General features: G+C 45.8%; 1 protein-coding gene across 3 annotated transcripts in view; it reads right to left on the bottom strand.

Moving 5' to 3' along the window:
* The window catches only part of ebf1a (EBF transcription factor 1a), a 55,770-nt gene extending 30,904 nt beyond the window's left edge, over positions 1-24,866 (bottom strand). For 2 of the 3 annotated variants that reach the window (XM_041048022.1, XM_041048023.1), the window contains exons 1-6: positions 24,129-24,866; positions 23,028-23,184; positions 21,859-21,922; positions 21,068-21,123; positions 19,686-19,759; positions 18,086-18,154 (exon numbers count right to left, since the gene is read on the bottom strand). In XM_041048022.1, coding sequence (XP_040903956.1) covers positions 18,086-18,154; positions 19,686-19,759; positions 21,068-21,123; positions 21,859-21,922; positions 23,028-23,184; positions 24,129-24,262 — 554 coding nt within the window. In that variant the 5' untranslated portion in view covers positions 24,263-24,866. The remainder of the gene's footprint in view (positions 1-18,085; positions 18,155-19,685; positions 19,760-21,067; positions 21,124-21,858; positions 21,923-23,027; positions 23,185-24,128) is intronic. The other variant, XM_041048024.1, reaches the window with a different exon arrangement.
* Positions 24,867-25,776: the final 910 nt, after the last annotated feature.

Raw genomic sequence — 25,776 nt, 5'->3', positions numbered from 1 at the left:
AATGGACCCTGGAGGAGGGAGACGGTGGGTCAGGGGGAATCCGCGCTGTGCCTTCGCCGCTCAGGGAACAGCCCCACTTGGGAGAGATCGCTCCTCGCTTCCCCCGGAGCTGGAGCTCCAGTCTCAGCTTGGGGACAGAAGTCCCAGAGACACTTAACCAATTGTGTTTCATCCATTTCATCCGAAAAGGATCATTCAAAATTCAACTGAAAAGTCGTGCAGGGAGCATTGAAAGACAGGCAACGAGATCTCTGCTGCTCGGGAACAGCGTTGCAGGAAGGAGTGCTGGGTTCAACAACTTGTAGCCTGATAACATCAGTACCTGTGGCCTGGCTTTGCACCAGAGCACCGGGGGAAGAATGCAACCAAATAAACATCTGTGCATGTGTTTGTGTGTGTGTGTGTGTGTGTGTGTGTATATGTGTGTGTGTGTGTGAATGTGTGTATCAAAGCCGTGATGAATAAGAGGCTGTCTGGGTGATGGACAAGCTTGGCAGGCGGTGCTGATTGAAACACTTCCTCTGTCGCGCCCGGCCCATTAATCTGATAGAGACAGAGACAAAGAGAGAGAGAAAGAGAGAGAGAGGCTCCAGGCCTGGGAGTAATGAAGGGTCCTGGTCCCTCTCACCTCACCGCTGTCCTGCCACGCTGGGACGCTCTGCTACCCTGTCCAGCCCAAACCCTGCCCTCGTGGGACTGACCAGTGAATAATGGCCCTGTCATCAGCCTGGGTAGACGCCGCCGCACAGCCGAAGGGTGTGTGTGACCGCGTGTGCGTGTGCGTATGTGTGACCGTGTGCTTATGCCCGCCCGTGTGCCTCCCCACGCAGTCATTTACCCTAACTGTTCTCCTCTCTACCTTAGTTGAAGACTGATGTATTCATATTGAATAGTGTTGATTTAAGCACATGTTAAACTTAATGCATAATGCATCGACTATATATAGCTTGATAAAGAGCATTGTGTCAACCCGGGACCAGCCCCATACATTGTGGGGATGAATGTGCCGCTTGCAAAAGTTCTTTCTTTTTGTTCCATTTAAGCACCGTATTAAATCATAACTATGACTGTGACTGTACACAGGCTCAAGGTTATGTTTCTAAATGCAGCAGGATCAGAAATCAGAAACTTAATTAGTGTGCTGCGTTTGTTCTCGGGTAAAAAGTTGTTCCCTCCAATGGGTCTTGAGGGAGGAATATGGAAGCAGAGAGTGGGAGAGACCAAGAAAATGTGAGACAGGGAGTGTGTGTGTGTGTGTGTGTGTGTGACAGGGGAAAGACAGAGGGAGACTGATATTGAACAGAGACGTATGATTCTCTACAGTGTGTGTGTGTATGTGAGGTTGTGTGTGCGCGTGTACATGTGCACGTGTGTGTTTTGGCCTTGCATCCCTCTGTGTTTATCAAACATATTACAGCTCCTTCTAGATTCCTCACCTGCACACCCCCAGCCTGCTACATATGGCCCACCAATCACAAAATAAGGAATCATGCATACATTAGCATAGCTAATGGCCTACCCTCTCCATTTAATATGCAAATTTCCTGAAACATTACTGAATGCCGTCTGTTCTAAATGAATAAATTTGAATCGCAATTAGAATAATCCTTTATAATTAATGAAAACTGTCAATTTTGGTTCATAAGTAATTTGATTAAAGTGGTGATGGGACACTTATGAAGTTCATCGGGCTGCAAGGAGTGTGAACACACAGTCACACGCATGCTTGCAAACACACACACGCTGCATGTCGACCAACAGCAGGGCCAGGGCTGCATTATTGATGAAGATGATTAATAAACTTATGAAAGTGGTTGTCACACATGCCAGAGACCCCCCTCAACATTTTTTTTTAACCCAACACAACTTCTTTCCACTCCTTTACCGCCGTGGAGAAACAACAGATCAATCACGCCTTTCTGCCACCTGACAGAGAGGGAAAAGTGAGGAAGTGAGGGAGTGATTGAAAAGGTTTCCCGGCCTCATGGTGCTGTGTCAGTGGCCTGTCTGTCCGGTGGAAGACACTGATGGACTGTCGAGGCAAAGAGAGCACCGCACACACACACACACACACACATACACACACATACACACACACACATGCCAAGTCATTACAGGGGGCTGAAACGCTTCTCTGTTGTTGTTTCTCACAGGAGGACGGGGCAGTGCTGCTGTTTGCTGAGTTTTCTCAGTACATAACAACATGTTACGAGGAGCATATAGTTAAAGAAGAGGGAGGCCGGTGTGCAACTGTTCATCAACATCCCCTTCTTCACCATTTACTCCCTCATGCTGTGCTATGCTGCTACTGAAGCGTATAATGGTGTCACTTAAATTAGGGTCACTCAACTGTGGGAAATTGTGTGCTGCATGAGTATCTCTTCCCCTTGTACCATATATATATATATATATATGACCGTGAGTACGCTGGTGTTTGTGCGTCTGCTCAAACGCGAATGTGTGTGTACGTGAGTGTGTTTGCATGGCTTCAACCCAATAATAATGGTCCAGATAGTGTAGAGCCTTGCAGACTAATTAGCCAAATCACTGAGAAAATAGCAGCTTGCTAATTAATGGGTATTATGGCATTTCAGAAGTCACTGCTCTAATTGGGAGGGAACAGAGCCTCACATTTCCATACTGCAGTAATACCAGCTTTATCCGTCCGTCTATCTGTCCGTCTGTCTACCTACTTGACATGCTTGCTTTTAAACACAAACCTCCAAAGGCACATGGGGAAAGTAATTATCCTGCACCAGCTCATATTTTCAAACATACACAAAGCGATGTACAGGATGTATACATACAGTGCCAAGTTCTGCACATAAAGGATCACAAGACAAAACATTCCTGTAACCTCTGACCCATCATCTTTTATATTTATTCTAATTGAATAGCTTTATATTGCTGTGAGAAGAAAATAGCCTGATGCAATGAACAGGTGAGTAATATAATCCATCTGAATAATTCTCCTTATTTTGTGTGTGTGTGTGTGTGTGTGTGTGTGTGTGTGTGTGTGTGTGTGTGTGTGTGTGTGTGTGTGGGAGGGTGTGGGAGGGAGTGTGTTTCTCCAGCCAGCCCCTCTGATACACAATGAATACATGCATATCCCCTATAGATTCCTCTTAACCCTATCAGACGGTGGGACAATCAAAATAGATTTGCATTCAAATGCCACATGCTCGGTATCAAATATCAAATCAAGCTGGAGTCTCCGAGACAGACAGACAGTCAGCTCCTCCCTGCTTCCTCCACCTCCCCTCCTGCACCTCCTCCTCCTTTCTCCTCTCAGGGTCCCAGGGACTCCCATTCTCCCCCGGACGAGCTCTATCGAGGACTGACAGGCTTGTGGCCGCGGCTTGATTGACAGCCTGTTGATGCTTCTCTTTCCACCACACACACACACACACACACACACACACACACACACACACACACACACACACACACACACACACACACACACACACACACACAATCCTCTCCTGCATACACTCAGCATTTGCGTCCACCACCTCCCCCTGCATGTGCACTGGTCTGGGTGTCTGTGATAGCCCCTGGGCTAGTGCCCCGCAGGCTGCACAGCACTATACATACAAATCACAGTGTGTCAGCCTTGTGAATGGGCCCATTTTGACTTTGTCCTTGTAAAGTCAGGCCCCCCTTGAAGCGAGCTGGATCTGTATCCTGCCTCTTTTTTTTCCCCTTTACTTTCCCTCTCATTCTTATATACACACACAGGCAGATGCATGATGGAACTTACACAAAGGGACAAGTAGTTGTAGTGTGCACACACATAAACACACGTGCACCGGAGCACACTGGCAAAATGGCAGATTTAAATGTGGTGCTAATGGGCAGCACCTCACAGGAGCAGGGTATAAATACATCAACAACAACACAAACGCATAGACGGTCCACACACACCATAACAGCCAAGACCTGGGGCCTAATCTCACACACTCAGCCAGTACACCTGGTTAATGTTAAGAGGGCAGTTATAGTCAATTACATTCCCATATAACGCATAAACCTCCACCCTGCCTGTGCTGGGAGAGTAATTGAAAACAGGCGCAGAACGCACCAGGGTCCAGGCAAAAAGTCAACTTCCCACCCCTGACTTTCCCATTCACTATATGTGCTGTCTTCCAGTTCCATATTCTGGTGTCCTGGGGGTAAATGTAAGTGGGAGGAAAGGGGTGGGGTTGCCATTTGGATATATGGCAGTGAAAGAGCAGGAGGATATGGAGTCACATGAGGTACTGGAGAGGAAGACAAAAGAAGTGAGAAGGAAGGGGGAAACGGCGAGGGCTTTGTCTCCCAGGTGAGGTCCAGGGGAGGAGCAGTTTAGGGTCGGGGTGAGAGGGTGGCGGACTGGTGGCGGTGTTCCATGTGGGTGTGGGGTGGGGGAGTTAAGGGGGACAGCGGTTGTAAGTAGGAGTTGGAGACTGACAGGTGACATTACCCTGCGTCATGGCTGGAGGGACAGAGGGACAGAGGGCGCGATGGTTATCCAAGCAGAGAAATGTCACCGTCCAGACACCGCTGTGACACACACACACAAACAAGAGCTGCACAGACGCACACACACACACACAAGCACACAAAGATCCAGGACAAAGGAGTCTGGAGTCTTTGAGAGCGAAAAAGGCTGGCTACAGTGGGCAGAGATGAAGAGATTACATCCTCTCCATTTAAAAAAGAAGGAGATGAGAATAAAGAGACAAAGCAGAAGAAAAGGCTAAGAGTCACTGACTGTACTATTACGAGTCAACAACCTAGCATTTATTCATATCGTCTGCTTTCTAAACATAAGCCTCCCCTCACAAAGTTGGTTCTTTCTTCACATTTGTCCCTTTTCAATCTGTTCTCTGCCGTTTTCATTAAAGCCTAACCTAATTTTTTGGCAAAGCTTATAAAGTGTCCATATTGCTGCTCATTCGACCCCATTGATTTAGTGTTTGGTTAAATATTCACGACTGTGGATGCAATTAACATGCTGTTAATGAATAATTGATCGCATCTTAAGCGGCCATAAAACTCATGCATATTAATTATTGAAACAGGAAATATGAAAAAAAAAAAAACAACCTTCCTTGTTTTGCCTCAATCAACCTTCTTTCATTTTGTTTCTTTAGTCAGGAAGGCAAGTTGAGAGTATTCAAGGGGGAAAAGTGCAGCTTTTGAGTGTGTGTCTGTGTGTATATGTGTGTGTGTGTGTGCGGGTACGGGAAGGACACAGTCAGAAAGTGCTATGAACACTATGCAAATGCCTCCCATAAACACGGCTTTAACAGCTCTTATATGCATTTAGCTGCTTTTAGAGTACATCCACTTTGCTCATACATACATCTCCAGGTGTGTGTCTGTGTGCCGTACAGCTCGGTATGATGTGGAGTACAGTGCGGTTGAGCGTTGTGTTGACAGCCCCTGTGTGACAGAGGTAGTAGCTGCCTGTTTTGAGAGGCAAGTGTTTACCAGGAGCGAACACAACAAAAAACAAATCTAGCGAACACGGGAGGCTTGTCAGCGCGAGACTGAAGATCAGACAGCCAACAATAAGCTTTCCTCTCCCACTGTGTCTCTCCTGGTGTATGGTTATAGGCTGACGTTGCCCCTGGTACCTCCCTGGGCCCTGGTGTGTGGAGAACAATAGCGCAGAGAGCGAGTTGGGGGCGGGAGTCAGCCCGAATGTGCCTCGAATTAATGCTGCGGTGCACCTGTGGTCAGGTGAATATTCAACTCTGCTCCCTGTGCGTATGTTTGAGCGCAAAACTGCGTGTTTGTGTGCAGCTTTGGGGTGGGGGGGTGGGGGGTAAATTCATTATCACTACATCCTGCTCTCCTAAACCACTCTAAAATGTCTTGACATGAAAAATACATACCAGAAGCAGCCTCACACTCCAGGAAAACACCAATTTACATCGTCGCTTGTTATTTATTTAGCACACAAAAAGCTCTTGGAGGTGTGTGTGTGTGTGTGTGCGTGTGTGTGTTACCCCCCTCTATCTCCCTCTCTGGAACCTAACTAACTACTCGGTGATGTTGGTGCCTCAGAGCTAAAAGTGACAAGCCGTCAATTGTGTTCCAATATTAACCCCCTCTCTATGTCTGCGTGCCCGTCTTCTTTTCTGTGATGTTGGCTTGATCAAAGAAGCAGTACTTTGGTAAAAATAACCAGGGAGAGTGAGATGGAGGACACCATGCTGCTTACAGACTGACAAACGATGGCCAGTCTTTCAGCAAAAACACTGTCCCCCTTTTCTTTCCTTTTCTTTGTCTCTCCTTCTCAGTCCTTCTCATTATCTCCTTCTTTTTCTCTCTTGAAGAGGCAACACAAGGCGTTGGCTGAGAATGATTCAGTGTCTTCTATATACAGCCAGGCAGTAAGTAGTAGTTCATGGAGTGTAAGGTATACAATTTTATGAGGAGGGAGAGGCTATATGCTGAAGCTTTTTATATGGAGAGGAAGGCAGCGCTCGGCAACATTTTTTCCCCTATTTTGTCTCTACAGTTCTGAAGAGATATTGAAAAGGGGCTGGGCAGGGGATAAAAGAGAGAAGCAGACCACCGGAGAGACAGAATATGATAGAAAGATGCCCCGTGTCTGTGTTTCATCTTATCTTAGCAGGTTCACCTAGCGGTGAGATTCCTCAAACGCACCTTCAGTCATCAGCAAGGGGGGGCTGAAGGGAAAGGGACGGATAGAGAGAGATTACAAAGCGAGAAGATAGGCACACACACACACACATACACAAAAAGAAAGAGAGAGAGAGAGAGAGAGAGAGAGAGAGAGAGAGAGAGAGAGAGATGGGAGGTGGATCTCTGTGGCTAATTCTCTGGGTGTGGGAAAGCAGAGCACCTAACACAGGTTGGCCTGGTTTCAGTAATGAGTTTGATTCTTCTCTCTGCCTCCTCAGTCTCACTGGGGACCAAGACTGCATAATAACATCCTCCACACACACACACACACACACACACACACACACACACACACACACACACACACACACACACACACACACACACACACACACACACACGCACACACACGCACACACAGGCACAAACAGGTCTATGGGGAGCTAATTATTCTCACCTGTGTTAATTATTGCTGTAAGCCAATCAGCGGACTCTGTGCTAATTAGGCAGTGTTAGGTCTGATTAGTGTTTTGCAGCAGGCCCACTCAAACTGTTATCTACCATACTAGTCCCCTCAGGCGAGAGAGGAGAGAGGAGAACAGGTGGATGCTTGCCAGGTGTGTGTGCGTGAGAGAGAGAGTGTGTGTGTGCGTGTGTGTGTGTGTGTGTATGTGTGTGTGTGCTCATGCTTAATAATAAATAACTGAAGGACAGCCTAAATTCACAATTAAACAAAGTCTAATCAGTTTCTTTCTGAATCAAACTTCCATTAAACAAAACAACACATGCCATCAATTCAACTAGTCTGTACCCTCTGAGTTAATTGGCCCTGGTTTGGGGTCATTTCTTTTATCTGGACAAACAGCCCCTGTGCCCTTTTAGTTAATGAGGGCTGATCCAGGATCAGTTATGTCACTAATGGCTCCTTTTTGCCAGGATAACCCCTCGGATTGATCCACACATCTCACATGCAACCCCCGTCCTGACCCAGGGAATGCAATCTGTGTGCATGGGTGTGTGTGTGTGTGTGTGTGTTTAGCAGAGAAACAGAGATGCTCAAAAATGAAAGAAAGGCAGGGAAGAAGGGAGCGGTGAAGGAGTAAATGGAGGGTCTGTGGATGATGTCCCAGCTGAGACGAATGAAAAGAGAAAAAGAGAAAAGAGGAGAAAGGATGAGAGGAGGAAGAGGAGGGAGAAAGAAGGAGGCTGGAGGAAACCTTCCTCTTATGACACGATTGATTTTCTTTCAGAGGCTTGAGCCTGTCACTACTGAACACTTGGTCCCCCACTCCTTCACACACACACATGCACACACAAACACACACGTACATGCACAAACTCTGTGCCCTGACCTCCACGTGTGCCTGCTGGTCCATACTGGGTCTAATGACACCAGGGCCTCCCACAGATCAATACTAAGCTGTCACTCAGCTGGCAAGCACACACACTCACTCACATACATACACATACAAAAGCAGTCGGACAGATGCAGACACACACACACACACACACACACACACATGCACATATGTGAGGCAGGGTGTGCGTTTGCACATTTGTGTATGCTGGAAGCAATGTTTTCTACAACCTCAGCAGATGCCCTCCTTCTCCCCCTCCGCCCCCACACCCCCTCTACACACATGCAGACACACACACACACACACACTGGACCAAAGCCATATTCTCTCTCCTCAGCTGTTTTCTCACCCTCCTGCTCCCTCACACTCAGAGTCTGGGTCCTGATGTAATATTGATGAGCGAGGATGGAGGCCCTATAAAAAGTGATAGGTCCTTGTGATTGTAAATTATAAATTGTTATTGATTTAATGCCCGCATGCAAATGCACACACATACATACACACACACACACACACACACACTCACACACACACACACACACACACACACACTCATACACAAGTATCAAAATAGACACACAGGACAGCAGGAGAGGAGTCATTTTTTTTCTCTACTCTTGACTAACTTATTCCACGTCATTCACCGCCATCTCTTCCTGTTTCTCTTCTTCTTTCCATCCCCCCTCCCTCCCTCCTTCACTCTCTCTCTCTCCTCCTCCTCAACAATCTCAAGCACCCATCCGCCTCTCTCCATACACATCTCAAGTGCCACTTAGAAAACCAGACTCGGGCTTGAGCCAAATTCTCCTCTCAGTGGTTCAGTGTTTGTGCGACTGTCTGTGTGTGTGACTTTCGCTGCCTTGGAGTCAAGATCACAGAATAAAAGAAGAAAAAAAATACTAACCAAAAAACAAACAAACTAATGTCACAAATCACTGCAGCCACACGCTCTCTTTTAATTCTGGACAAACGCAATAATTTATGTCCAACTAAGAATCTGTTGATTGTGAAAAGCTCTGGCTAAAAACATTTGTTTGTCTCTGTTAAATCACTAATTATAGCCCGGCACAACACAGGGCAGATGCAGGCTAATTCACCATTAGGCCGTTTGGTGTTTATTAAACTTTTATAATGTGATCACTCTGATAACGGCACAATTGTTTCCCTGGGCGTGTGTGATTATACTGTTGTACCCCTCTGTCCCCTTGTAATAGCTCCCACTGTGTGTGTGTGTGTCCGTATATGTGTGTGTGTGTGTCTTGGAGCTTGCGGAGTAGTGTTTTCCATTTCTCATTAGAGTGGCACAGACTCCTGCTGCAGGGTCAATGGAGGGGGGAGAGGGTGTGTGAATATGTGTGTGTGTGTGTGTATCTGTTTAAAGGGGAGTGGGGTGGTAATGAGCGCAGGAACATAATACTACGGCGTCCATTAATGCTCTGAGGCAGTGACATTAGGCATACTTAACTAATAGAGCCAGTCTCTGCAATTACCCAGTGTTATCTCTGCAGCTTTAGAGGGGAACCGGCTTTAATAAATGTTTGTAGTAATGTGATAAATGCCAGGTTTGCTCATTTGTAATCTACACTGCGGGATAAGGGGAAGCGGGTAGATCTAATTGTTTTCCTGCAGATTCGAGAATGTGGTTGAGTTCAGAGAAGTCCTCTACAGAAAAACAAAACAAAAAACAAAAAAAACAAAAAAACAAAAACAAAAACAAAACAAAAAAAAATGTCTTTCCGTTTCCGAACATTTTCCTTCAGGTACATCTTTCTCTCTTTCTCGCCGTTGTCTATCTATCTCTATAACTCTTCTCTCTCAGCTCTCAGTGGGGTACTGTTACAACTGTCCTCCTGTCAAACAGAGAAAAGCAGTCCATACCCGACGCTCACCGTCACGTCTCTGCCTCCTCTTTTTCCTCTCCTCTCATCTCTCTTTCATCCCGGCCCACATCAGAGGCACGGCCGTGATTGTGTGTGTAAACATCTTGTCATGCTAACACGGGCGTCATGACAGAACAGAGATACGCTTCATTAACGGTGCGCTTGTAAGTTTGTCTTTGTGCTCGAACGTGTGTGTGTGTGTGTGTGTGGGCTATATGTCTGTCCATAAGTGTGTGTGTGTGTATAAGAGAGTATGTCTTGAATTGTCTAGGGTCAGTGAGAGATACATGGAGGAGATGGATAAACTGGGTGACACAATTTAAGAACCAGTGTCAGATACAAAGGCAAAGTTAACACCATCTCCATGTTAGTTTCACTCAACAGCGCCTGAAAACTTCTCTCTGAATATCTACCAAAACGAAAAACTGTCAATTAACCAGCAAGCAATCACTTGTTACAGAACGTGCACTAACAATTTCTCCTCCTTGCACACCCTCACTCTTTTGGCAGTAAATCTTCCCTGTTTGTGTGAAGACAATAGCCAGAGGAAGAGAGAGAGGGAGTGGTGTAGCAAGAGAAAAAAGAGGGTACAGGAGGGAGGCAGAAGAGAAAGCTGCGCTGTTAATTGTTTTCCAGAAAAAGGTTGCGAAGGTCTGCGCGTTTGAACTGAATGTCACCTCATGTAAATCACAGCTCCTGTGTTGGAGAAGCCAATAACCGGGATAATTAGCGTGACTCTCCTGCGCTGCACGCCGAGATCGAGGAAGAACACGCTGCCGAGGAGGAGCGTTCAAACGTGGGGAAGATTCCAAGTGTGATTAACCAAAAAACCTTCAGAGTTAAATCTGGAATTTTGAGTGGGAGGACCAAAGAAAAAGACACATAGACAGAGGGGCAGATAGATAGAGGAAGAGAGAAGAAGAGAGACGCATCGATGGAGAAAATCAGAGCGACAAACACAGAAGGAAAGGAAATGAGTGAACATTCCTCTCAGCGAGGTCAAGCCACTCGGCAAACAAACAAACAAACGTTAGCAGCACACACACAAAGGGGGTGAGGCGGTGTAAAACAACAAAGTGTCTCAGTCGATTGCCTACGCCTTACTTTGTCTCCCCTCATCACTTACATAAACACAAACAAAGGCCTTTAAATTCAGCTCGGCTTTTTGAAGTGGAACAGTGACATGTGCTTGGGTCTCATTTGTTGATGATTAATGCAAAGTAAAAAGAATATATTAAGAATGTAAGAATATATCATCCCTTTGATCGAACAGTGCTGTTGACCATAATTGTCTGCATGCTGACGTCCCTGCTTTACGTTTAATTACGGCAGAAATACTTCCTTGAAGATTTCCTTTTGTCTCTTAATGTTACAGCTCGAGTTAGTCAAGCTCAGTGTCACATTATTTATATATAAGAGCAGATATGAAAAGGCCAAACTTGGAAATGATGGTTTGGTTACTAATAGTATTGTTGCACTAACTATATATGTACCAAAGTGCTTTTTTATGAAATTAAAAAAAAAATCCACAGGAAGCAAAATCTCACCACTATCACACTACATATCTCTCCCTCCCTGTCTCCCCTAATGCCGAGCAGGTTTTCCTTCCATTGTGGCGTGTGAAAACTGAGAGCGCCGCTCACAGCGCCTGGCCAGCGATCCATTCTTCCTGGACAGATTGATGGAAAACAATCAACAGACTATACATCTTTCTCGGGCACAGCGGGTCACCAGCACTCATCCTGGACACCTGGACTTGCATCCTGGGCTACAGCGCTGAGGTACGCCAGAAGAGGGGCTGGGAGGGAAACTGGCTGCTAGGAAGTGAGACGCCAGGTTGGGGGGTATGGAGCTGGCATGAAGCATATGTCTGCGTTCTCACTTAGCAGAAATAATCAGTAAACAATGAATCATGAGTGAGGGCTGAGATCAGGGCGGCTGGAAGCTGCACTGCTCAATGACACACTGGCTCAGCCTGCTGGGAGAGGAAGCCCGAGTATCCTTCACTGAAAGAGGAGCTGGTGTGTCTATTCAATTATGAGCAGCAACACAGGCAGCCATGTAGCACATTGGCTGTGAGAGAGCACTTAGTGGGTCTTGCGCTAGACTGTCCACACACATCAGAGAACTGAGAAAACAAAGCCCTGCTCCTGCTGCACACACACACACACACACACACACATAGCCATGCATGTCCAAATGTATAGCATCACACCGAGAGGCACACACTCGCGCTCTTCACGCCTCATTTGAAAAGCAAATTGAGCGCATCTTCTAGGGCGAGTCACGGACTAAATCCTGGAAAACGTTACTCTTTCCTCACTTGCAGCACCACACACGTTCACACGTCATACATGAGACCTTTCATATGGTAAATATATCTTCATTCTACTTGACTCCCACTTCTATCTCTATCTCTCTGTCCTGCAATTTCCAACACCAAAAATGTCTTAAATAGCTCTCAGAGAAGTAGGACGCTACTCATTTGGGTCAGCTCTGGCCGGCCAAAACCCCTCATTCTGGGACAGAACAAACACTGACACAAAGGCAGAGGGAACGGCCAAGGAGAGCGGCCAGGTCAAACAGGGAATGTCAAGCAGTAATGACAAAGCAGTTTACAGAGAAAATAGAGCTACAACGGAGCTATTTACAGTAGCTCCAGCCAAAAAAAAAAAAAAATTCCCCATGTCATGAAACCCAGAACATTTCACAGTAATGACATTTGTAAATTACATTTTATATGCCCTAATAAATGGATTGCTACCTGCATTCAGCTGTGGAGCATTAGCTTAACTACCTATAAAGTGTGATAGCAGCTCTGTTTTAGTTTATTGGGGAAAGAATTAAAGCACAACAATGTAATACACACACAAACTAGAGCATTATAAAATACTTATTTCCAGTGTGTTCCTCATTGTTTCCTCACTGCAAAACAAAAACCGCTTGTGTTAATGTGATATTTCATACTGGTATAAACAAACTCAGTTATACTCTGGCAATGATGTGCTATTTATTTATTTATTTCTTCTTATTTTTTTTTTTTGGGTGGCGCGTTCTCAAATGAAAGTGAACCAGTTGTTGAGGGGTTGGGGGTGGTGGTGGGGGTGAGAGTGCTGAAGGTCTGGATGAGAGAGAAAGAGGCAGCGCTGTTTTAGAGGCTCCTCGACCTCCAAACTCTCTGCTGTCAATCAGCGCAGCCGTCCGTCCCCTGGGGCCACGCTTTCCTCCAACCCTGGGGGGGAAACCACCGCAGGGAAAAAAGAACACAACCAAACAGATGCAGAGAGCTGCAGGTCAGTGTGTGTGTTCGTGTGTGTGTGTGTGTGTGTATGTGTGCGTCTTATATTTTTGCACGCCTGTGGATTCTTAGGACTGCGCATGCGTGTGTCTGCATATGTATTTGTGTACAGAGTATGAGTTTAGCTGAGGGTGCGAGCTGCGTCTGTGCCTATGTGTGTGCGCGCATATGTTCTTATGTGTGTGACGCAGGTTTGTGAGGCAGCCAGCACCTGAGGGAGGGGAGTTCTGCCTGCATATCGATGAGCCAGCAACTCTGCCTCTTTGCCCCTGAGCCCTGCACAAACACCACAACCAGCTCAGGGCCAGTCCTTTTCAAAGCCTCCCATAACATCTAATGCAGCTGTCCCCCCATAAGAGTGAGGAAAAAAAGAAACAGCACATCAACAAGGAAATACACCCTCTAAAGAGAAAGGGGCCATGCCGAAAATCCCAGCACAATCTGAGAAGATCAGTCCTCCCCTGAGGAGAAACACCAAAACAAGCTGAAGGAAGATCACACGAGTTAAAAAGGTGCAGAGTGGCTACGGTAATAAAACCATACGAGAGATACCGCTGATCTCAGGGTCTTGTGACTCTGTTTCTAGCTTCTCTTTGTCTGGGAGGGGGAAATGTCAAGCCAGTCATACGTGGTCAGAGACACAACATAAAACCAACTGTCAGGGAAAAAAAAGTGGGACAGAGGTGGGGAAAAGAATGACTGTCCTGCATGAAATAAAACACAACCAAGATGTGGAAGTGAAAAGCAAATAATGAAGACCTCAGTATTTAGGTAGCAGCAGGTCAGAGCAGATAACAGTCAGAAGAAAGTAGGGTAGCTGTACTGTAAGTGTGTTTTCACCTTCTCACTAGCACAGTCATGGATATGAAAGTGAAACTACACTGAGGGGACGGAAGGCGCTGCCAGTAAACCACATTAGCATCAAATGCAAATGAGAAGGGGGCTAATGGCTGGACAGGTGCAGACTGGGCCTCTAAATGACACACACACCGTGCGCGCGCACACACACACATACACGTTTGCAGTCACACACACACACAAATGAGATGGATGAATTAAACATGGGTGGGCTCGGCTTGGCAGGGCTGACATAAAGTCAATGACATACATTATTCACTAGCACACGTTAGCCCAGCCAAGACGACACATGACCTCTCACCCCAGGAAGTGCATCTAAACATAACAACCAAAACAATGACGGGGTTCCCCACTAGAGAGGGGGACAAAGAGGGGGGAGAGTGACAAACAAGCAATACATCAGCTTGGAAAATGCAACAATCCCCAAAACACTGCGAGCGGCACAGTTGATCTGTTCTTTCTCCAGACATGTCAGGTGATCTGGTGAAACACCAAACCAGGTGCAGACTGGAGGCAGCCAAGAGGTGAACCAAAACCATTAAACATGTTTCTGGTCCACAAGAGCTAACTACCCACCGTGAAGCTGAGACTCAGTCCGTTCCACTGGCTCACAGAACAGGAAACTGTCGGCCATGACATCATCCTCCCCGGGAGGAGCACTTCCTGCCCGACATTCTTCACTCAAGACACACACACACTCGCCAGGAAATGGCCTCTATCAACACACACACACTCCTGGGGAAATAACCAACATCGACGCGGATACACAAGCACAGACACGCATGCAAGGAAATGGGCCACATCAACAGCGGCCTGCAAGGAGTGTGTGCAAAAGCAAACACACACAAGCATACACTTAAAACCAGCAATAAACCTGAAATAACACTGTGCGTAAACTCGACACCCCCCAACCGCCCCCCACGCTGTGACTGGAAATGGGGACCATGGGATATGTAGGGCTAACCAGTGGATCCTTATCTCTGGTCACAGAGGGTTTCTCTGCCTCCTCCAGAGAGGCTCACCCCGCCTGGGGGACACCCTGTGGCAGGCCTGGTGGAGCTGGACAGGCAGGAAAGGGCCACAGGACACAGGTGGTAGTAGGACACATGGGGCCTGAGGGGCAGTCATAACCCCAAAGCGAGTAGGGCTGGGAGATTAATCCTCAATTATATGGATGTAAATTAACAACAACAGCTCTGTGGGGAGATAAATTTAAGAGAAGCTATGCAGAAAGACAGCAAAGGTGCACACGGGTGAGAGGAAAATGTGTTTGTGATTTGAGGCCCATCCAGGCACATGATAGACTGACTGGCAGTGGCTGCATATGATTAACCCCATGCTAACCAGGAGTGATGGAGAGAGATGGAGGTGGTGGTGGTGGGTGTGTGTGGGGGGAGTGTGGGGGTTAAGGGCTCCCCTCATATTATCCTGCCTTCTGTAAGAGGCTAAAGTGGACCACACATGTTTCCCTGGGGAAGACACAGAGAGGCACACAGGAGCTTCTCACCTTTCAGCTGCTTCCCCTGCCCAGTGTCAAGCACAGACACAACATGTCACGACAAGGTCTCTCTGAATTCCCAAGAACTCACCGCCTCGGAGGTTAATACATAAAATATGGCACGAATTGTCTTCATCTTCGGCATCGACTGATTCAAATCAGGTGGGCTTTGAAACTTATCCGAGAGTCAGAGATGACAACACCTCTTGTAAAACTGAATGCTGCCTAAGCCAGTAATAGTCTTAAATCAAAACAGCCAGAGAGCAGGAGAGATCGTGGACGATGCTTCTTTCAACTTCAGTGAAAATCTAAGTAATGTTAAAGTGCTTTTTGCTATCATAGCCTAAACAAATGCTTCATAATTAAAATTTGAATCATATTGCTCCTTGTAGACGCTTTAAAGCCCAAACAAATCCTCTTTCCAGCGGGAGGCGAGACACGGAGAGGGGTGAGAGAGATCCTCCCGGTGAGCGAGTACAGTACCCAGAGCGCTGCCGATCCACACTGTACCAGATTTGTTCTCCTAACAATCAAATAAGTTTCTCATTAGCTGACTTTATTTTTCCTCATTCCTGCGGTTTTGCTGCAGTGGCCTGTTTCTCCCATCTTAACGAGAGAGAGCTAATTAGGCAATCAGACCCATTACTCTTCCAGAAGAGTTAGAGCTAGCCCAGCTAATTAGGGCTGTAAAATCTAATCATCTCTGCGAAACAGCAGAGGGCTAACGAGCCCTTATTTAACGAACTAAATAACTTCAAGGGTGGAGAGGGGCTGCTGATGGTATTTCTTTATGAATTTGAAGGAGGGGAACTCATGGTAATTGAGTCAGTTTCACCCTCACAGTTGTTTGTTTGTTTATGATTCTCTGATTATTACAACTGCCAAGAATATATTGGTACTAAATGAGCAAACGTATAAACCCTCCTCTCCTTATTCCCCTTCAGAACCCCCCCTTTAGAACAAGCTACCCCCCCCCCTCCCAACCCAACAGCTCTCCTCTCACCTGACCTATTTTCCTGTCCAGAAAGAGTGCTCGCTGGAGAGGAAAACGGAGATATTGCTGTTGTTTTCCCTCCCCCTGTTCTAATTTGTTGTTCGTTAATGCTGCCCTCACACCTGAGCCGCTGGGCGCCGGGGGAATACCGCCACAACACATGCTCAGTGTGGGAAAGCTGTTCACGGCGGAGATCAGCCTGTTTCAACCGAGGTGGCTGTGCTCAGACTACGGCTGAACTGAAGGGAAAGTTTAACCGTGGCAGCCAGGAATGGCGCCCGCGAAGACGGAGCAACGCGGTGCACAGATGAGAAATTCAACAAGTATGCACACAGGAAAACAAAAATCAGAAATATGGCACAGAGTGATGGGCAGGCGTGTTGTCTGAGGCCATGTGGTGGGGTGCAGCTGTCTCAGGGAGCGCTGAGGTGAGGCCTTCCGCTTCACTGGAGCGGAACAAGGGTGGCGCACGCACACACATAGATGTACACACACACACACACACACACACACATACATACGCAGGTAAAGAGTGGCTTTTGACAGAGCGACAGCGAGAACAGGACAGCTGTGCTCATCAGATAGCACAGGTCACTGCCTCATTAACACTCACACAAATACACTCGAATGAGACAAATTCAAATCAGACATAAAACCTAAAAAACCTACAGTTTACCTCTATTTACCTGCTAATGCAGTTGTTTGGACATGTTGTAGATCACCACATGCTGAAAAGGTGATACTGTGACTCTTCTATGGAAAATCACTTCAGCCTGTAAGTTTGTGCTCTCCTTCTTGTCTTGATCAGAGCAGCCTTAAATCTGCACGCTTCAGCAATTGCTCAAGTATAAACAAATAATTTCCCTCACACTGTTTGTCCACACGTGTGTCTCACACACAGGCACACACACACACACACACACAAGACTGTAAACCTTACAGGGCTGTTCCTTTTTCGGACGCACTCACTCGCAGAGTGTGAGTGTCAAAAACAGCGGACCACCTTCAGTACCACACCCGTCTCAGAGTGAGATTTATACACAGAAACACACACACACACACACACACACACACAGACTTCAGGCTGTAGCTGTAACCCTAACTACTCATCAGCGAAGTCATCAGCCCAACCACACAAACACTGTTTGACCACACTTAAAGCAAAGTTGTACTGCTCTGTGATTCCTCCTTAAAAATCACACACACACAGACACACACACACACCACTGGAATATTATTACTGCTGTTTCACACGTTTTGCTTACACAGACAATTACGTTTGCTGATGATTCAAACAACCTGTGGCCTGCTTTGTTAGGCCTGCAGGTTACATTTTCTCAGCCAAGTCACATGTCGAAAACTGCTTTTGTCTGTTCACTTCACTGGAAATTTAAATTACACTTTATCATGATTTTATATCTATAGTATGTTTCTCCAACATTTGCTGCCTGTGTATTCTGCACATACACTTCTTGCTCAGACACAGCCCTGCGTGCCGTGTTTGCGATGACAGCGCAGCATCGCGTCAGCCGAGGTCAAAGGGCAAAGTTTGCTTACCTGTCGATGATGACAGGGTCTGATGGGGTCTCGTTCCTGTTGCCACAACTCTTCTTATCGCAGCATCGGCTGCCGAGAGGCAAGTGAAAAGGGGGGAGGTGGGGGGAAAAAAAAGGGAGTTAGTCACCAAGATGTGAACAATAGAGTGAACAAGATAATGTACAACTCAGAGAGGTAGAGGAAGTCAGATGAGAGTAAAGGAAAGAGAAAGAGGTGTAAAGGGGCGTGAGACTTTCGTGGAGTTTAAGAAGAAGCATGATTTGGATTTCTGTTGGGCTTGTCGGGGTAAGACCGGGAGCTCTAGCGCTACAGCAGGTGAGATCAGCCGGGCGATTTTAGGCGAAGTTTGGAAGAGAAGAGCGAAAACAGTGAGCTTAGATGGTGCCGGATACAAACTTGAATTAGCCTCCAGGGCTCAGGTTAGCTCCATTTCTGTCAGACATCACACAACCAGACATCTTATGTTCTCTATTTTTCCTCAGTGCTCGTCCCCTCCCTCTATCCCGCCTCTCTCTCTCTTTCTCTCTCTCAGAAGTGGGTCACAGAGTGGTCCCACTGGACCTGGGGAGTAGTGCATGCTGGGTAGAAGGGGGTTGCATACTGATGTGACGAGTCCTTTCTGAATCATTTGACTGCAGCACAATGTAACAGTGTTTTGAGCCCCCCACTCCCCCCAGCCCCGAAAAAAAAAAAAAGTATTATCGCGTCTACCTTTTCTTCTCTGTCTGCTCATCTGTGTCTATGGTATGCATGTCAGTGTGTACCTGTGCCTGACTACATGTGTGCATCAACTGTATGTGTGTGGGAGGAGACGGAGAAAGACATAAAAAGAGAGTGAGAAAAGGGGGGAGAGAGAATGAGAGAGACTGACCCTCCCCCCTACTTTCTTGAGTCCCTCAGGACAGGAGGCTTGGAGAGCCAGATCAGATTTCTGATCTCGACCGTTTCCTGCAGCATATGAAAACAAGTGGTCTAAATTGCCTCGTGTGATAACCAGGAAGTGGCTATGCTTTTGCCACTAGCCATTTTTCTACATGTAACTCTGCATGTATTTCTAGACGACTGGCGTGTGAGGGACAGTCACAAGCCGTGTGATGCCTTTATTGATTCTAAATGCACGCTGTGGCCGGTGAGGGCTCTGCTTACTTACTACTTTTGAGTGAGCGTGCGTGTGTGTGTGTGTGTGTGTAAAAGTGTGTGTGTCTGTATTTTATGTGTAATTCGAGTCTGTCCCCCTCCGCACATAGCTCACTGTCAGGACACAGCAAACTGCATGTATTACACAGACTAAGGAGGATGGGTTTGAGTAATGAGCTTTTCCTTGTCCTAATTAGCTGAACATGAGAGGGATGCACACACACACACACACACATACACACACACACACACACACCCCTACCAAAAGAAATAGGCCAGGGCCCATCTCCCCAACCCACTTTGAGGAAAATGATAAGATTTCTATTGTAATTTAACAGTGCTCCTCATGTATTTGCCCCCTCTTCACACCTCCAACGTGAGAAAAACATTCATCGTGATCTGTACTGTAAAGCAATGGCCAGACGAAAAGAAGAGAGCTGTGAGCGGGTGTGTTTTATCTTACCTGCACATGATCTCATGGGTTAACAGGACCCGACACATCTCTGGATTTTTATCCTGGCCCTCATAGACGATCGCCTAAAGAGGGAAGAAAATAAGAGAAAATTTGAAAGAAAATGGTTTATATTTTTTTATGTGGCATGCCGAAAGAAAGAAAAAAGTCAACCACTATGCAGGGCGCAAATAAAAAACAGAGAAGTGTGTGTGTGTGTATGTGTCTTTCATCTGGGAGTAGTGTTGTCAATCTGGCAAATGTGTGTATCGTGGGAATCCAGTCCTCCTGAACAGGAACGCTCTGTTCTGACAGAGACAGTAACAGAGAAATTGTTTGTGTGCGTGTGTGTGTGTGTGTGTGTGTGTGTGTGTGTGTGTGCATGCATGCGTGTGTGTGTACTCCTACGTGTGCATTTGTGTTTGTGTGCGCACGTGTGTTTATATGGTGGGGTACAGTGAGCAGTTGGACTGCCAGACTGGAGTATAGTGCACCATCTGGTCCATACAGCACAGCGTCCAAAAATCTAGTCTGGTTACCCCTCCAACCCCACTCAACATGCTCTCCAGGGCTGTGATCACCCTGCACACACACACATACAGCCATAAACATGCAAACACACAGAGTCACACATCCATGTGCACACACAAACAACATCCCCCTCCTACTCCTTTCATTCTAAGGCAAACTCTCTTCAAGCCTAATGGCACTAGAGGCAGAATTGGCAAAACAAAAGACCTGATATCAAAACAGCGTTGAAGAGGCTTATTTTCTTCGTTATCTAATTCATCCTAACGGAGAATTCCCTCAGTGTGCGCCAGCCCACATGCGCTGCTCTGTATTTCTTTGTGTGATTGAATTGGCCATAACACACTCTGGGATAGTTTGTTCTGTTTCACATTGAGGAAATGAGGGTCAAGGTCCTCAAAGAGTGAGCTGGCATGCATCACTGTCTCTCTGAAACACTAACACAACTGCTTCTCCACCTCACGGAGATGTTCGCACACTATATGTGCACAATCACACAGTCACACACACCACACATGCACACCTAAGCTGCCTGACGCTTGTGAAAACACACACACACACACACACACACACACACACAACATCCCCAGTTACTGGCTGCTGTGCAGAGGTAGAGTATGAGGACACATGTCCTCTACTTTTCTGGGCCTCTGTAAATGTATTCCACAGGTAAGACAGGTCGTTTATCAAGGCGGCTGTGCTGTGCTGAAGTTGAGGGTCTCAGACACAGGCATGCAGCAGGGTGAGGGGGGTAGGAGGAGGAGGAGGAGGAGGAGGAGGAGGGCGGTTTGAGGTGGGGGCAAACATTCAGACCAACACAACCACCGAATTGATTCAGGCTTTCAGTTTAATCCGAAACCTCTTACCTGTTTAGTCATAGAGTCGATGAGACGAACGTATAAGTCCTGCTCTGTCCTGATCCCTGCAGAGAGACCGAGACAGACTCTTGGTTAAAACATAACTTGCAGATCACATGCCACATAAGAGGGGATATTTCAGATCACAAGATTGATTCCCTCTGACTTCCCCTGTGAGGCACTTCAGGAAAACCGAATGAGTCCAAACTGTTACTAATGACTTTCACTATTTGTTGCATGCTGTCAGTTTTGCTTAGAATTACAATTAAATTTGCTTCCTTTACCCAGTTGATTTTATCTGTAAAAACATTTAATTATGGACTTAACGGTGAAAATATGCACAACAGGAAGAAACACACATTTTTTTCCCCTAAATTATAATCAGTGTAATTTAATTATTCAATCAAGGCATCAAGACTAAAAAAATAAACATTTTAAAGAAAGATGGGAAACATTTCATTTTGCTGCCTTGGGTTGTATATTGCTGCCAAAGTAGGCTGACCGGAAAAGACAGATATTTACTGTAGGGAGACGTAAGCACCATAATAATAATAATAATAATAATAATAATAATAATAATAATAATAATAATAACGGTAGTGTAAATAACAACATTTAAAACATTTTATTAAACAGATAAAGCACTGATCCTTCACCAGAACAGTCCAGCTAAATAAGTAAAGCAATAAGATCTGACCTCGTAAAACATTTGTGTCCAGAGTTTCCTCACTTTGCTTTGGCGTATCATTCACTCACTGCTTTTGTTACAGCTCCATAAAAATGATGGAATCCAAACTCACCGTTACTGTAGAGGAGCTGAAGCCTATAATGGATCCCATTGTTGGTCTTTTCCCCCGTCGTTTCCTATGAAAATTAAACCAAACAAACCCGGTCAGAGCGAGCAGAGCCATCTCCTCCTGGGACTTTTACTGCGCGTCCACAACTTCAGATTTTTTTTGGAAACTAACATGTTATCACCCTGTAACTGTTTAAAAGATTTAAATCACTTCGTTTCTATCATTCACACAGCCAGAAGTAAGGAAAAAAACCCTTCTGTTTGCAACTTGAACAAGTTTTCTTTGTTATTTGATGAAATATATTCTGTAAATTCAACTTCTCATTAAATTGATATTTTGGGGGGAAAAAGCATTTCTTGATAAAACAGAACTATTAACAACCATTAACCAATGTTGAAAATGGAAACTGATTCTAATTGTTGCAGACATTTAACAAATATAAAAATAAAAAAAAATAATTTCACATTTTCATTATTTCTATATCCAATAAATCACAGCGTGGCGTTATAATGTGCTATTAGTACTGACCAACAGCAGAAGGACGTTTGGATCTAATAAATAGAAAACAAGCCGATACTGGGCTAAATGCTGGTAAATAAAAGAAACATCTAAATGTCAAACACACACCGTAAACGCCACTTGCAAACAGATCAATATCACACTTGATCGACGTATCAAACACTAATATTGATGGGTGTTTAAAAAATTAAATATCTTGACTGAGAACACCTGCAGGAATGGGCTGCACGCTGTGCTAAACTGTCATGAAAAATATGAGTCAATATCATTAGTGGCAACTGGGCGCAAAAGTTTTTATGCACTTGATTTACACTTTCGTGTAAATTCGTCTAAATTTGAGTTTTATGGTTTTGTAGTTATAAAGAAGAAGCAAAAAAATAATAATAATAAGAGGTCTGTAAGTCTTTCAGGAAACCACATGTAAAAAAATCACTTCAGGGAAGCCTTCAGGACCAGTGATCCCTGCTGTGTGCGTCTGGCCACTTTGTTAACACACGGCTGGTAATTTATCACTGTGACTTAACAGGCCGGAATACTGTGCCAGTCATCTGTCAATGCACCGCCACGATTTCTACACTATAAGCTTATTTCGATCCTTTTATTATAAGCTGTCATGTGGTGAATGTATCTTTGGTTAAAACGTTCAAACTCACCTTTTCCTTCTCCACAAAGTCAACGAAGGTGGTTCTCTCTATTTCCACCGGCTGACCCTGTCTGTCGTATAAAGCCAGGACGAAGTGGAAGAAGTTGGACTTGCGAAGGTTGGAGGGCGGCTGTTTCTCGAAGTGTGCCCGAGCAAGACCCACTCCGCTGCGGACACAAGCACACACCAGCAGCACCCACAACGAAAGCCATTAAAATAAAATCAATTCAATTTATAATTTAAAAAAAAGAAAGAAAGAAATGCAAACATAAAGAGAGAGATCTGCTTTTAAAATATAAGCTACGTTCGCTTATGTTTCTAATAAATGTCAATCTAAAATCTGGAACTACCTGTAATTTAATTAAAACCTCTTTCAAATGCGCACAAACGCACTTCACAGATCAACCAACAATGATTAAACAAATGAGTTAAAATATTAAAATGTAGGCCTAAATGTGTTAAACATACAAATTTAAATTACAAGCATAATTTTTGACAGATGAGTTTCTGTCATGATAGCAGGCCTGCAGTCGATAAACGTGTGCCTATTCTCATTTTAAACCTCACCAGCTTAATTAAAAGGAAAGCGTTTTATTTTATTTTGTAAGAAAAACTGCTTAATTCAACCTTGAAAAAAAAAACCAAACATTTTTTTTCTGCATGCAGTCTGTGAAAAGTAACCCACTCTGCTCGATCACAGCCAGAGAGAGATACAGCCACCGAAGTGAGCTGAAAAGCCTCCACACAAACTCACAGCACACTTTCCGCACAACAAAGTTAATCTAAGCTTATACTGAAACCCTGAAAGCCTAAAAGTGCTTCGACATAGTAGTGCTTTCCGTCCACAAATATGTTAACCCACTTTGAGCCGCATACAATATTAAATCATATTGGACTTTGAGTATTTAAAAAAAAAAAAAAAAGAAAGAAAAAAAAAAAACTTATAACGCCAGCGGGAACTGAAGTTATCCAACAACTACGTCCTCTGGGAACGCATGCTGCCCCAAGTGATGCAGCCGCTCCGTCTTTAAACACCGCAGATCTTAACGTGCTCTCCCCCCGGTCTCCACGCCCCGGTGTCAGCGCAGCGCCAAGGCCGCCTCAGGCTCACCTCTGGGCGGCTGTGTTGGCGTCCAGCACTCCGGCGCCCTGCATCCATGTCCGAACCGCGTTCATCCCGGCCACCATGGGCTCTTCTTTCATACTACTCCCACTCCTCTGGATGCTCTCGTGGATGCCAAACATCAAAACGCACCTTCACACTGTCGCTATCTCTCTCTCACTCTCTCTCCTCTCTCTCTCTCTCTCTCTCTATCCCTCCTCTCCTTGGCTCCCTCCTTTTTTTTGCCTGCCTCCCCTCCGGCTGCGTCTGTTTGATCGCGCTGTCAGAGGAGCAAAGTGGCGTGGTCTATTTCACTTGGCGTTTAGTTGCGCGTGTGTTTCTCAAAGTAAACAAAAGATGCGACATGTGGAAGGAAAAGGGGAGCTGTCAGCATCCAGGGTTAGCTGCACCTCATGTCAGCGACTCCACAAGAAAAAACAGAAGGGGGAAGCAGCGACTATGAAGATGAACAACGTGAGAGCGATGAAAGGGGAAGCGCAGGATGAGAGGCTGCGCTGAGTTGGCGACAGTCCCCCGGATCAAGGTGCAGCTGACAAAAACACAAGCAGAATGTCAGTTTTTGTGACAAACAGTCCACGGTGAGAGAGAAAACCAGGAGATGAAAGACGATTCACCCTCCTTCGATCCGTTTCTCTATTTACAAAGTCCTCTCCTCTGCTCAAGATGAATGAAACGGAAGATTACGCGCAATTAAGAGGCAGTCCTGGGCAACAGCGGCTCCGCTCCTCGTCAGCTCCTGCTCGGGTGATTTGCGCTCTTTTCTTCCCTGAGGAATCACTTTGGACCATCTCTGGGATGCCAAACAGCAGAGAACTAGTAGGTGAAGGAGGCGTGGTCTACACGGCGAGCAGGAACGCCCCCAAACACAGTTAATAACACGGACAATCAGCTGTCCACCAACCCGACCAGCACGCTGCCCGCCCGCTTGCCTGCTGTCCCCGCCTCGTCCCACGCAGCGTCCCGCCCCAGCCACTTAGTCAGAAGCTGAGCGCTGTGTGTGTGTGTGTACGCGCGCTCGTGTGTGTGTGTGTGTGTGTGCTCTGTGCCTTTTTGTGCATGTGTTTAGAGTTGACAATTAATGCATTCACGACTATCAAACATCAACTCAGGGGTGAACATTAGTTTAATCCATGCAGTTTCCCCACAGAGAGTAAAGGGCAGAGTGAAGCGGAGACCCGGGGTGGTTGTAACATCTATCGTCTGTTCGCTGCCCGGTCACTTGAGCTGCAGCTATGAAAATGTGCCCGCATCTGTCTGCGAAACGAGACGAAACAAAAAAACAAACCGATTCAAATGTTTAAATGAGCGTCAGATAAAACGTATTTTTGTCTCATTTATTATGAGACAAAAACACAGTGAGAGGAAACAGTTTGAGCAGTCGCCGCACCACTTGTGTGCAGATTTAATTGTGGACACTTATGTGTATATGTGTCAAATTAATTCAGCTTCATCAGATGAACATCCATATTTTAATTTTCCACGTCGCGCATGGGTGTTTCTACATTTCCCAGCTTTGAGGAAACACAAAAATGACTTGATTTGAACATAAAATGGAATTTAAATGTTATATTGTCTCGGAAGAACTGACTCAACTGCGTTGAGCAGTCCAAGTGTTCATTCAGAGTATCAACTCTGG

This window comes from Toxotes jaculatrix, chromosome 10 (assembly GCF_017976425.1).
Source record: "Toxotes jaculatrix isolate fToxJac2 chromosome 10, fToxJac2.pri, whole genome shotgun sequence".
In the NCBI taxonomy this organism is placed as follows: Eukaryota; Metazoa; Chordata; class Actinopteri; family Toxotidae; genus Toxotes; species Toxotes jaculatrix.
The sequence above is the reverse complement of the archived record's forward strand: the minus strand, read 5'-3'. Positions and strand labels throughout refer to the sequence as shown.